General features: G+C 38.2%; 1 protein-coding gene across 8 annotated transcripts in view; it reads left to right on the forward strand.

Moving 5' to 3' along the window:
- Window positions 1-13,900, forward strand: part of col15a1b (collagen, type XV, alpha 1b) — a 93,555-nt gene that overhangs the window by 52,016 nt on the left and 27,639 nt on the right. For all 8 annotated transcript variants that reach the window (XM_066723359.1, XM_066723352.1, XM_066723353.1 and 5 more), the window contains 10 exons: window positions 1,985-2,129; window positions 3,911-3,990; window positions 4,691-4,861; window positions 6,439-6,465; window positions 6,719-6,781; window positions 8,630-8,707; window positions 8,802-8,858; window positions 9,549-9,707; window positions 12,916-12,969; window positions 13,251-13,286. In XM_066723359.1, coding sequence (XP_066579456.1) covers window positions 1,985-2,129; window positions 3,911-3,990; window positions 4,691-4,861; window positions 6,439-6,465; window positions 6,719-6,781; window positions 8,630-8,707; window positions 8,802-8,858; window positions 9,549-9,707; window positions 12,916-12,969; window positions 13,251-13,286 — 870 coding nt within the window. The remainder of the gene's footprint in view (window positions 1-1,984; window positions 2,130-3,910; window positions 3,991-4,690; window positions 4,862-6,438; window positions 6,466-6,718; window positions 6,782-8,629; window positions 8,708-8,801; window positions 8,859-9,548; window positions 9,708-12,915; window positions 12,970-13,250; window positions 13,287-13,900) is intronic.

Here is a 13,900-nt window from a genome sequence, read left to right on the forward strand (position 1 = left end):
AAGGGATCAAACACACATTGATGCTACACAAAAGCACTTTTATCATTACATTCTTGACAGATCTATTGGTTAGTATTCTGTGAAGAAAATTACACATGTCCTAAAGAGAGGGACAAATTAGACTGAGTGTTGAGTATTATTTTGATTAGACTTCTTCTCCTCTGCCAAATTCTTTACTATTACAAAGATGTAATACAGAGTCATTCTCTTAGCATATGTTGTGACAGCTTTACCTTAGTGAGAAACAATACTCAAAGCTAAACTATCAGCAGATCCATACTGTTGGAACATACAGTTGTTGAATCTGTACTGTATAAGAAGTGGCAAGAGCTATCAGACATTGCTGGTGTGTTTTACAATAAAACAGGAGCTCTTTCTTGAGGGACCACATTGCTCTCAGAGTGACCCTCTTATCTGCAAGAACACTGTTTTGCTGTGCCGTGCATTTGAAATCACTTTGTGTCCAACTTTGTCTGCTTTACCATTATGTGGGTTTAGATTTTACTGTTTTCGAGTCAGTCTTCGTTGATATTCAGTCTGAGCTATCTGCTGAGAGGAATCCACTAACCTCTCTCTGTTTAGGTTGTATTTGGTAACCATAAACACCCCCACAAGATTAATGTTAGCTGTGACCATGGTGGCGGGAGGCCTTACTTATGTATTCAAAGCGCACGCTGAAAAAGGCCGAGGTCTCAGCTTCTTGCTCGTCTGCCAAAACCAAAACCACGTCTGTTAGGTCTGTGCCAAACCTGCTTGGCTTCTACAATAGAAAGGGGATTATTAGAGTGAGAGCCCTCAGCCAGCTTGGGAAGACCACCCTCAAGGCAGCCCCAGTCAGGACCATAAGAATCCACTGTTCAGTACGGCAGAGACAGCCGAAATGCACACACTGCCCCCTGCTGCCTGCTAGTTTGATAGCCACTAATGAAATCACAGTGTTGTGCTGCCAAGTCTTTGAGCATTTGACAGTTAAGGATTTCTGCAGTCCTGGATGATATTGGGTGGCTGTTTTCTGGTGCTCTCTATAGAGGAATTGCACCTTCACCAGACAGTGGTTTTAAATTTCGATTTCTCCACCAATCTATTCAACACATTGAACACGTCTGTATCAAGATATTGAAGTCTTAAATCTCAAGGTTTCCCTTTATAGAAGTCACACAAGTCACACATGATCCTGGACATTTTCTTACACTGTATACTACATAAAACACATTCAGAGACTCTAAACATGACATTTTCAACCACAAATAAACATGAATCATACATGTTTTTACATAGCTTTAGGTGAATTGGTATACAAATAATGTAATGAACATAAATATGTTCTAGACTGAGATTTAAAAACAAAATCAAATAAAGACTCTCTGATACAATTTGGTAGAGAGTACCATGTGTTTTTTGTGATTTTTTGTCATTGTTTTCCAGGCTAAAGTAAAGAAAATTTTATTTGGTGCACCATTTTTCTATGCGACATGAAGGGTACAGACTCGTCATGCAAAATGGTTAAATAGCTTGAAATATTGTTCTGTGCAGAAAAGCTATGATGCTTTAAATGAAAACTCTGTGAGCTGATTGATCTGGCCAACCATACAGTGTATACAGGTTTGCTAGTAAAAAGAGGACACACATGGCTGCCTTCATACTTCTGAGACTGTAGTCTAACAGTCTAACTAGTAACAAGTCTGTTATCTGTTTTGGCACAATTCTATATGTAACTTTATTCTCCCCCTGTCATTATGTTGTGCTCCAAAAATTAAATCCTCTATTTAAAACTCGATATAAAAATAAACTTGAGGCCAACACAGACTTCGATTACAATGTTCTAGTCTTAATTGTAGTCTATAGTCAAACTACAGAGTTCTGTAGTTGTTAAATCGATGATCTAGGCAGTCAAGAAAAACAGAATCACAGTCAAGAAAAAATATGACGAGAGCATGAAATAATTGTGCTGATGATTTGACTGGAGCTTCATTAATGCCCCCAGCCAGAGGAAATCCTGAGCCGGCCCGTGTCCGCCCCTCCCACTGAGCCCAGTGAGGAAATCGAGGACTATTCTGGGGACGAGGATCCCACTGAGGAGAGTCTGAGGGAGACCAGCACTCAGGGTAACGTGCTGATCGAAGACAGAGGTATGCAGTCCATGTTCTTCATTTCAATTTCGAAATTGACAAAAGATGTAGGGAATTGCATGGTAAATCAAATGTAGGTTTATCGTTAAATTAAAAGATGGCCCCCCGTAGTGTTTCAACTCAAATCCTATCTAACTTGCTCTCCCCCAATCATAAATCTCGCCAGTCCTTACCTATTGTACGATAAAAGTGACAAACCTAACTAATAATCAATATGTCACTTTAGTTGAATCCAATGCACAAAATGTATCTGGTTATAAAGCAGTGGTTCATTAAATACATTCAGTGCCCTGAATACAATATATTTCAGTGAATCATTTGGTGAAGGCTTTGGCTAAGTATGAACAAAGTATGATCAAGTGTGATCTCTGTATATTTTCAGCTTTTTGTTACACCTGGTACCGTTTGATGGCTGAAAAAGTCATTATTAAGGCAGAATGACATGAAATAGATAATCAAAACAAGTTCAGATTTGTCATTTAGTCTTTTGGTACTCACTATCTTACAAACAGCACCGAATCTTTCATCCATTTTATGCCCAATTAAGATAATGTTAACACTACAAAACACTTCCTTTCAACATACTTGTTCAAAGTAATGTTTACTTTAAGAGACATTGCTTGTAAAAGTCCCATGGACTTATATAGACAGGTTTTAAACCTTTTATGTCTGAGAAATATATTCTCATATCAGAATCCAATCCATTTAAAGCATTGCAAGACACGAGATTCCTAAAATGGAGGGGAGTCTCAAAGGAATCAAAAGGGTCACAAAAGTTAATGGAGAGAAGAAAACTGTCTTCTTTTTTGGTGGTGGGAACATCAGTTAGTTTCTCATAGAGAAGGTATTTTCTACATTACTTTCTGCATGATGCAGCAGAATTATGTCCAACCAAGAAAACAATACATTGTCTATTTTGTATTTATGGTAAAAAAAATTCTGAGCCATTGAATGACGTTGTTGTGGAATTGCCAGTCAACAGCAATCACATTTAGAGGGCCTTCTGACTGATGAACATATTTGTAAGCAGAGGTGTATCTTAGAGCATTATTTTTAAAGATGTAAGGAATGATGTGACCACTAGAGGGCAACATAAATTACTTTCACTGAAGGAAAAGGGCCTGGATCACGCAAATACAGAAAGAGAGGTTGTAGTCCTGTCTGGATGTCTGCCCAGAGTATTGGACTGTGAAAGCATAAGGCTGCCTAACAATAATACAAAAAAGGCAGAAATTCCCAAGTCAGTGTTCTAGGAACATTAATCTGCTGAACAGGTAAGTGGTATCAATGACATTATTCACAGTAGAGGGACTTAAGTATTGTGTTGATCAGTTTTATTTTTTAGAATTTACCATCAGGCGTATTTACCTTAAGTTGTCAACTGTTAAATTCACTAAAATGGACTGGTACCAAGTGGTGCAGCCTGGATACATACTTTTGATTACTGATCTAAACAGATAATTTAGCACAAAGCTTTCCAGATCTGGAACTCTCAGTATAACCAATCAGTAGCTTAATTAGTAATTTTCATTATTGAACTTGGCTTTGGCTTGAAAAATTGTGTAATTTAAAGCATGTCGCTTTCTATTATCTAAAATATATTAATGAGGTCTAAATAAATAGATATTTAATTTGACTAAAGGTAACATGAAATAACTTGGGTCTTGGCTGCAGCACAATCCTGAACTTTCTAAAGGAAGACGAGGCCCTATCAAAATGGGTTATCTTGGATCTTCCTAAGCAAAACACATTAAAAGCAATTGTGTTTTTTTAAATTGCAGGATCAAGACCCTTAACTGAACGAGCCGAGAGGGTCGAGGAGTCTGGGGTGGAAATATCCGCAGCTGAAAGAGTGGGAAGCGTAAGTCAGTCTTTCATATTGGACATTTAATTCATAGTTCATAATCTCTAGAAAGCCAAGGGCTGGATCACTCAAGCTTGTCAGTCAACAAAGCCCTGTAACTCTGATGTTGTCCACGGCGCTGTACTGCAGCCAGATGTGTCACCAAGATTCCTGTCATCTTCAGCTGTGCAAAAATGTTTAGCGGTTTTCTGAAATAAATGTCACATTCCAGATATGAATGCCCTTGTTATTTATGTGGACATTTCATTTGGGATGACAGATTTCACTGGTACATCAAAGCAGATTTAAGATGAACGGCTTAAATTTCTGGTACTTTTGATTCCTTTCTGCACCACAGCTATGGAATCATGCACTGATGACTAATTAGGGAATTCCACTGTAATAATTGCTCTGTAATTAACATGTTTTTAAACAATGGGAGTTCAGATTATTTTATCTGTATACCCTAACTATGGTAAGATTTGACAGTATTCTAATTCCTTCCCTGAATTGATATAATACTATGATATATCAGTATACATTTCAAGGTCAAGAGCTAAACTATATTCTCATGGCCTTTATTGGAGCCTCAGTGAGATTCAAAGCAGGAACTACCAATCAGAGCCATCAGACACCATTATAGGCTTAAAGGTAGGTAACAGCCCCACTATTTCAATTATATTTCACTTATTGTATGTTTATTTGTATTTCTTCCCAGGGTACATTAGGCTCTGGTCAAAAAGGGGAGAGAGGGGACCCAGGACTACCAGGGCCCCGTGGACCCCCCGGTCCCCCAGGTGAAGCCAGTGTAGTCAACCCTCAGCCAGGTCTCAGAGGGCCTCAGGGGCCTGCGGGCCCAACAGGAACCCCCGGGAAGGACGGTCAGACTGTACGTACTTTTATTACAATTAATCTGCTGTGAACTGCTGGTAGTTTTTTATAAAAGACTTTCCAAAAGTTTCATTAATACTAGCTTAGGCAACTTTTAATGGCTTTCTAATATGAAATGTACATTTTCCACTGGCACAGAAAACGCTGTTTAAATCACACTGTGAGAAAAACGGCAGCAATGCCGAAATCTAATCTCACAACAATTACATGATTTTGGTTACTTCTCTGTTAAGTCAGGCCAACAGTAATTCTGTTATTTTGGCACTTTTACAGCCTTTTGAACTGCAGCACTTGGTTTATCATGCTTGGCTACAAACAACAACCAGTGTAGCTTTTACAGATTATATCAGTCATATCGTCATTAAGCTCATTCCCTTTTTAATAAATGTTTTCGCTATTATGACTTTTTGATCCTTAGAATAATAATAATAATTATTATTATTATTATTATTATGATCATTATAACTGAGTTACCATGAATTTACTTTATGTCCTATGTTGTGTATAACTTCAAACCATAACACATAAGCAGACTTTAGCATGTATACAAAGACCTATGTATAACAGGTATAATACAATCCTGGAGTTTGCAGGTTTTGCCACCCGAGGGTGCTATTTCATTTTTTGTAACTGCACACTTACACTGCCATGAAAATACGTTGTAAAAAAACACTCTTCTGTGCGTATCACTGTAACTCAAAACACTACATAATTTACAGAGTTCACCTGTGCTTAGTTAACTGAATTGTTTTTTATGTTTTGTGCTGAACCGGCATAACACATTACAATTGTTAAGGACCAGTATGGTAACATAATTTCCATATTGCACCTCACTGGCTTCTGGGAGAGCAAGAATGCAGTCATCTGTCGCTGGTCATGGTACCTGTCATTTACATAGGATTCCCTATTGTATAGTTTTTCACCAAAGCACTGCATAACTGACTCTTCACAGCAGGAATGATATAATAATGACCATGTTGTATTAAAACACATTGTGTGCTTGAATGCCACTCTCAAGTAAGGTGAAGTAATTTGTTGGCTAACAAGCAGATTGTATGCTTTGGTGGCTGTGGAAAGGAAACCAATGGAAACCTTGAGTTTTGTAGAATTGGTGATGCCGAATGCTGGTAAATCTGATTCCCAGTCATGTTTAGGACTTTATGCAGCTTTTCACTAAATATGTGGTCAAACCCCAGATAATGAGATATAGGCAATTATTGGACCATGAAGCTGGGATTTGGCTTCATCAGTCCGCAAATGTTCAATTATCCCCTTAAGAAAGTGCAATAAACTACAAAGCTAAGCTTCTCTGCTTCTCTGGATGAACAGGAGCAATTTTGTAAGCTTACATATAGTACAGGGGGAAAAGGACAGAAAAACTAATAAAGAGTCAGCTGTCAGTGGCAGACCTGCAGACTCTGGGAGTGTGTAGACTGCGACTCTGGGTAAACACACTTGGTGCTCCACTGACCTGTGTGTTAAAAGTCATTCACAATGAACAGCGTCAGGGACTTCTTTTCTGCATCTTCATTAATTAAATCGCTGTCATTTTTCATTACATTCTTTGTTTTTCAGGGGGCTCCTGGAAAAGATGGGAAGCCAGTAAGTATTACATGATCCACTACTGCCTGGTATTATGATGATGTTATGGGACTGAAATAACTTGGAATAGATTATTATAATACTTAAAGTAATAGATTGTGTGATCTGAGACGGTGATCGAAAGTCCATGAAAGATACATTACTTTTGAACTTGTGATAACTTAATTAAAATTACTTCCTTGTGACACTAGTATCATTTTGCTTGTATTCTTTAATTTCTCCATTATTTAATAAACATTTTGTTCCCCTCCAGGGTGAAAGAGGACCTCAGGGATTTCCAGGACTGGCCGGAGAATCTGGCGTTAAGGGTGAAAAGGTACAGAATGGAGATCCGACATGTGAAAAGACAGGCATCCTAACGGTTACCTGTACGAATTCTACAGAATTAAGTCATTTAATCCCACACTTTTAATAGATTCTTTAACGTTACTTGCTTAGACTGCTTTTTAAACCAACATAAAAGGTAACCTGTTGCTGATGATGATGACAATAGAGTGGTATAACAGAAGCTAGTAGATGGGAGTGAGTTTATATACAGTCAAAGATCCAATAAATCATCTTATATACTTCAATGTAGTCTACAGTGCTGCATTTCTTATTTAGTTGGAATCTTTTGCTCAAGAATGATCCAAACAGAAACATGTCTTAGGTGGTATTTTGTTTTTAATCAATGGAAAATCAGACTTTTCTTCAGCATGATCCTATTTAATTAAGGCAATTAACAACACCAAAAGCTTTCAGACCCAGATATTTGCATAGGAGGTGGCTTTCTGACTTGGAGAGGTGAATATTGTGTTTTCTGAAACTCTTCAAAAAGGCAGTTATACTCTGAATAAATCTTGAGCTTTTCCTGCTGCACCACAAAATCCAATTAAAAACAAACAGGTGGATGATTCAGGCAGCTCTAGCAGAAAACAAGAGAGCCTGCCACGTCAGTCTTGGCACTGACACGGACAGAGCAGCAGAGACAGTAAACTAGGCCAAGGGTCACGCAGCCTGTTATGTAGCAGCGACCGTAACTGAGGGGAGACTCTGAAGCAGCCAGTTTGCTGCAGAGCCAAGCTATGTCTGACAGGGCCTAATACCTCATAAACACGATTAGTGTCATAGTGTTCATAGGAACGTCCTACATGATGAGATCCGATGTCACTTACCACTCATTCATAGGTTGAAATGCAATGGCACAATTAAAGGAAGGTGGGTAGGTTAATAAAGAACTAAACAGTAGTGGCCCACATATTTCGTACGATGCCTCCGAATTCTAAAGCAGTCCTGTACATAACTCTTATTTTCTGTACAGCAGTGCCTATGTATCTAACTCTGGACACCTTGAGAGAGCTGGTATTAAATCAGATTGTTGACCACACACCCACACAGACCTACACTAATTGCAGAGTTCAACCCTGTGCTTGGTAGCAGCTTTTGTATTGTCAGAGTTTTCTTTCTTTTTCTCCAAAAACAACACAGCCCATATTTAGTACTGGGCTGTATTTGGCAATTAGCAGGAGGGTCAAATACTTGATTGGAGTCTGGCCCCTAGTCTTGGAAATGAGAGGGCTGTGCTAAACGATATATTTTTTACATGAAGCCTAACTGAAAACAAACGTTTTGGGGTTTGCAACATCTGCTTCTGATGTCACACAACTGACTCACTTTTAATGGCAGACGCTGGCGTTACACTGAAGACCTGCTGTTCACTTCTCAGTTTTGAATAACGTAAGCCTCAAATACAGAAGTTTAATCCTTAATGCAGCACTGCACTCAAACACCACTCTGGGTCCACTCATATTTTCTGCAGTTGGCCACTGGAGCTCTTGTTTTTATTAGCACAATGAATGACCAAACGACACCCTACGGCATCTCTCAGTTTTGCTGTGACTCATTGGTGTAGATGTAAAACTATAAAAATGTATGCTTCACAACACAGATAAGGAAGGGGTTGTTTTGGTGCTTGTGTAAACACTCTGTAAGGATTTATTGATGTTTCTTGTTGGTTAACCTAGCCAGTTGACTACTCGGCCTGCTATAATCCCTAATAGGAAAAGGAAATTAACCCAGTTGTTTGTCTGCCGACCCTTAAACCTGAAAGACGCCTCCAGGGAACACAGGCACTGTTTTGACGTCTGCTTCCTGTGTGATTGACTCGGGTTTGTTGTTTCTGCAGGGCGATCGTGGAGTGGGCTTACCTGGGCCTCCTGGCCCTCCTGGACTACCAGGCCCTGCCAGCTCTGCCAGATTCCCGGTCTGTATCTACCTGGTTCACACAAAAAACCCATCCAAAGTTTAATCTTTTACATGCTAGAAAGCAGTTGTGAATATGCTACTCTGTATTTCAGAATGGCGTTGATGGTTCAGGCTTCGGGGACTTTGACAGTGATGCAGAATATGCCAGGGTAAGATCTTAAAACACTTGCTTACAATATCAGACATGTGGTTATGTTTTACTTGCACGCTGTCTTTATTTTTCTAGTCTAGCTGTGGTTGTTAGACTGCACTGTTTGATCATACTCCAGATGACTGCAAGCAAAGTGAAAACAATATCAAATGCCTATTGTTTTCTGCCCCCGGGGCCCACCACCCCATTTTATTTGATATTTCAATGCAGACACTGTACCAGTACCAGCGCACGCATTACATTTTCTCTTGTACACGCAGCTGAGATGCACTCATTCTAAAGTTGTTGTACAGCTACCAGATGTCAGTTAAAAGCACAAAATAAACCTTGGCCTTTTGTTGATTGTAATTGGGTTATATTATAATTGCTGTGGATAGTTAGGGCAGGAATGGCAACATGACGGATAAAGTAAAATGTTATCAAAGACTAAAATTGATCACCATGCACTGTAATGGATCTTCAAGATTTTTTTGGGGGGAAGAATTAAAAAATATAGAATACACAGATACATAAGTATTCAAGCTTCAGTAAAGTGTACAGGTTCCTATGATGAAACATATAATTGCATGATAACTACAGCTTTTTTAATAGTGATTTTCTTTCTTGCAGAACATATATAATGTTAGTGTTTGTAAAACCATCTACGTCACCTTGAGTAAATTAAACTGTATGTGATATTCCTCGTTAGGGTCCCCCAGGTCCACCCGGGCCCCCAGGAAAGCCAGGGCCTCCTGGTCCCAGTGGACCCCTTGGGACTTCAATGGACCTGCTTCCCGGGCCCCCTGGTCTCCCTGGTACCCCTGGCCAAAATGGCACGAGTGGGCGTGTTGGAGAGCCTGGACTGCCTGTAAGTACACAGCCTGAATCATCATCCTTAACTTACACAAACATTTAGTTGCCCCAGTGCTGCCTTTTAGTTGAGCAAATGCTCACAGGGGATTAGCTTTTTTTTGCCAATGTGGTTTGTTTCAGATATGTAGCATACAATAACTGACAGGAATCGTTTTTCTGAGAATGTTGTTATTAAAACACAATACAAAACGAGTAGCACGATAATCCACTACATGTCTATATGGAAGGTGGTCAAGCTGAAACTTGAAATCCACCTGTGCTTGAACACTCATTAATCAGATTTTTTTTTTAAAGTTAGATGCATACCTATATAATACCCACTAATAATATCCATACATAATCTTGACTACTCTATTTATCAAAAATGTTGTACCATTTCTTTACAATACCAAAAAAAACCATTGTGCTGTTAACAAATGATGCACCGAAAAACACTAGAAAATAGCGGTCACACTATACAGTAAGTTCCCGGTAGAACTCATGAATTAATATATGAATACTACAAGATAAACACAAGAATATGTCATGCACTTCATCTGAGTTCTTATGTTAATCACATGTATAACAGGGTTAGGGTCAGGGTTAGGGTAAGTGTGGGTTCATGTGCTCAACATCAGAACTCAGATGATGTTCATGGTGTGTTGATGTTTAATTCCTATGGTATTCATACTGTATATTAATTAATGAGTTATACCTGTACCTTATTGCAAAGTGTTTGTAAAATATCAATTACTAGTCCATGAACAATCCACTCCAGTATGCAGGTGCATTATATAAAGTACAGGAAGTGTATGCAAGTATGTTGAACTGAACTTGCACCTTGTCAGAGTTACTTCCTAGGAGTGGTCCTGGATGCCAGTTATTATTTCACTTTATATTTGAGTGTGGTTGTGGTAGGGAATATTTTTGTTTTTGGGGGGAATATTGTGAAATATTATAGCTTTAATTACCAAGCTATATTATTATTATTATTATTATTATTATTATTATTATTATTATTATTATTATATCATTTTTACCTATTGATATATTTCGACTTGACCTTTTTGCAGGTGTTTGATGTGGAGTTTAGTGGTTCTGGAGAGGTATTGCACTGGTTCATTCTGGTCACTTATGGTGCTCTTACCAGTAGGCTAAGAAAGGCAGCATTTTTCCTCCAACAGAACAAGCTACCATGTTTCTTGAAACAAGGCTTCTTTTGCAACAAAGTTTTTTTTTATGCAAAACATGGCATTTTCTGACAACCAGGTCCATTCCTCGCAGGTTTGTGCCAAAGATTTGCCAAACAAGGGGCCGGATTAAATAAAAACATTGACCCACCCACTACTAGCAAACTACAAACCTGTACATCATAGCAGTTACATTTCTGATTAGAAGAAAGTGGCATCTTACTAAAAATGAAGCCGCAAATGACTACCGTTTTGTAGTTTTCTATGGTGGGTCAAAGTTTTGATTTAATCCCAGCCAAGGTTACAATCTTAAAGCATCCTTTTTCATGAGATGATGCTAACCTGGGGGAATAATGACTTCTCATCTTCATATGTATTTATCTCCTAAATACTTTTGAGAATTGAATCTTCTTTCTGGCCATAGGCCACACATATTTATACATAAATGCAAAACAATTAAGAGTTTATTGATCTTTTGATCTGTTTATTTGCTTTATCTAAGCAAGTTTGACTGTTTATATTAGTGAGAAGTGGTTAGTAGGATGCCTTTTGAAACTGGTTGCTTTAAAATATCCCACTATGGCAAATCTGAAGTAAATTTGTTTTTGTTGTTTGCATTTTATTCTAATTTGTTACTGTGGGAACAACTGCATAATCATAATCAAGTACTTTGTTGACCCTGGGGTATAAATAAGTAAAAAAACATAACTGGGATTGGATCCCACAGAACGGGACAGTTATCAACAAACAGTCCAGTTCTTCTGATGTTAAATCTGATGCTATTCTTGACCTCATCTTGCTGTGTGGTCTGTTTAACATTCCTGGTGCCTGCCTCCCCTTAATATTTACATTACTGACATATTTTACATCACGGCAAGGTGATTTTATTAAAGTTACGGAAGGGCTCTGAGATTTTCTTCACCAAAACATGAGAATAACCTTCTACATCGTGAGATCATTTGCCACTTCTCATTCATATACATATACAACTCTGAAAAAAAATGGTTAAGAAATGAACAACATCTGAAGTCTCATCCAGTAGCTTCTAGTAGTCCAGTCTATTAGGATTGTAACTTATCATATTTAATAATTAACAGTTGAGCTCTAGAATGTGATATAGCAGCACATGTTAATGCCAATAGGGAGATCGAGTAGCTAGTGTTAATATAATAATTTTTGTAATGATTTACTGCTCAAGAGACCTTTAAAACCCAAGGAAGAGCTGAACCCACTTGAGTTAATATATGCAGCTGGTTGCAGATGAAAGGCATCAAGCACCATGATTTGGATTTCAGATACACAGAGGCATATGCAAACTATTACCTGCCACAGATAATGGACAGATTGGTGTAAACTTCTGAACACAGGACACAATTTTCTTTCATATGTCAAGGCTGTTACCTAGATGTAGATATATCTTTGTGTTCTTCATTTGATGTGACAAGTAGCCAAAGATTAGGCTTTCAAATATAAAGGTTGGAATTGAATACAAAGGTTTCAATGAATGACGTCTTGGGGTTCAACACATGCTTTTTTGTTTTGTTTTGTTCCGTTTTGATTTTTGCAAACATGGTTTATTTGCAACGTTGGATAAAATCTGCCTTTTCGTTTCCTTACCGATGAATGCTTTTACTAACTGCATCAAAGCATAACTGACCTTCTTGATTTTATTGTTTAAAACATTTTGTTTTTCACATACACTGTATATACATTTACAAAGAACACTCCCACTATGGCTTATCAGAGAATAGAGGCCATACATGATTTCAAATATATTGTAATAGACGCATTATTATTATTATTATTATTATTATTATTATTATTATTATTATTATTATTATAAATACAGATAGGCTAGTTCTATAACGCAGGAACAGGAGGCTCATTCATATTTTTTTAATGTTCTCAGTGTAATTCAGTTCAATAGCTACAACAGTTCATATTCTGCATTCTTTACCCATTGTCAGAGCTGGGGTTGACCTGAGGACATGTGCAGGAGAGTCAGAAAGTGATGCCTTTGTGATGTTTTTGCAGGGTCCACCAGGCCGTGACGGAAATGCTGGGCCACGAGGAGAAAAGGGTGACATGGTAGGTTCAGGACTGAGCCCAAGGGATACAGTATATGCACTCAGTACGATTCTGTAAATGTAATGCCATGTGCAGGGCAAGGTTCATGATCAAAACCAGTAAAATTGTAAAGCCAAAAGATCATCTTATTGCCTTCAAAGATTGGAGCTGCTTTTAGTACTGTACTACACCTGCACACTAATAAATCTGTCAAAATCACAACTTGTGAAACTCTCATGTAAGTGTAAATATATCATCCTTTGTCCGTAAGTAACATAGTATGATCTTTATATTTCTAACAGGGAGACCGGGGTTTAGTAGGCACACCTGGACCAAAGGTATGTCTTACTCTTAATTCATATCGCAAGAAGCAGCTGCCTGTACCATTAGTATGCTGCTTATGTAATTTCCATTGACTTAAATGATAACCCATGTACTTTACTGATGTTCAATGAGATAAATATATTTTAATGGCAGGTAAATGTAGTCAAATTCAATGCCAATGAAAATGTTTTTGTGAGTTTTCTTTTAATCCTGTCCTGAAGGTCAACAGGTTTTAGAAGTCCCTGTTAGTAACGACCTACATTAGACCCAGGAATAGCTTGAAGTAGTTCAGTGAATAATGACTCCATAGAGCCGATGAAGCTCAGGTGGAATGAAAAGCAGAAGCACTTTGACCCTCGAGGAGCAGATTTGAAGAACATCATTACCAGTCTCTCAATGAATCATGCTCCATTGCTCTGCAACACCCACCTGTCTGTGCTGCCTTTCTTCCCACCTGCCTCAAATTAAGCTGATGAATGGCCATTTCACAATTGACCTCCCAATACACTACATAAGCCTAGGAAATCACATGTATTTATCCAGGATAATGAACAATGAATTGTCCCCTCAAGAAATGTGTATGACAATCTTTGTCCTGATTGTTTTCTAGTCTGTTAAAGTCGCTGCT

This window comes from Amia ocellicauda, chromosome 2 (assembly GCF_036373705.1).
Source record: "Amia ocellicauda isolate fAmiCal2 chromosome 2, fAmiCal2.hap1, whole genome shotgun sequence".
NCBI lineage: Eukaryota > Metazoa > Chordata > Actinopteri > Amiiformes > Amiidae > Amia > Amia ocellicauda.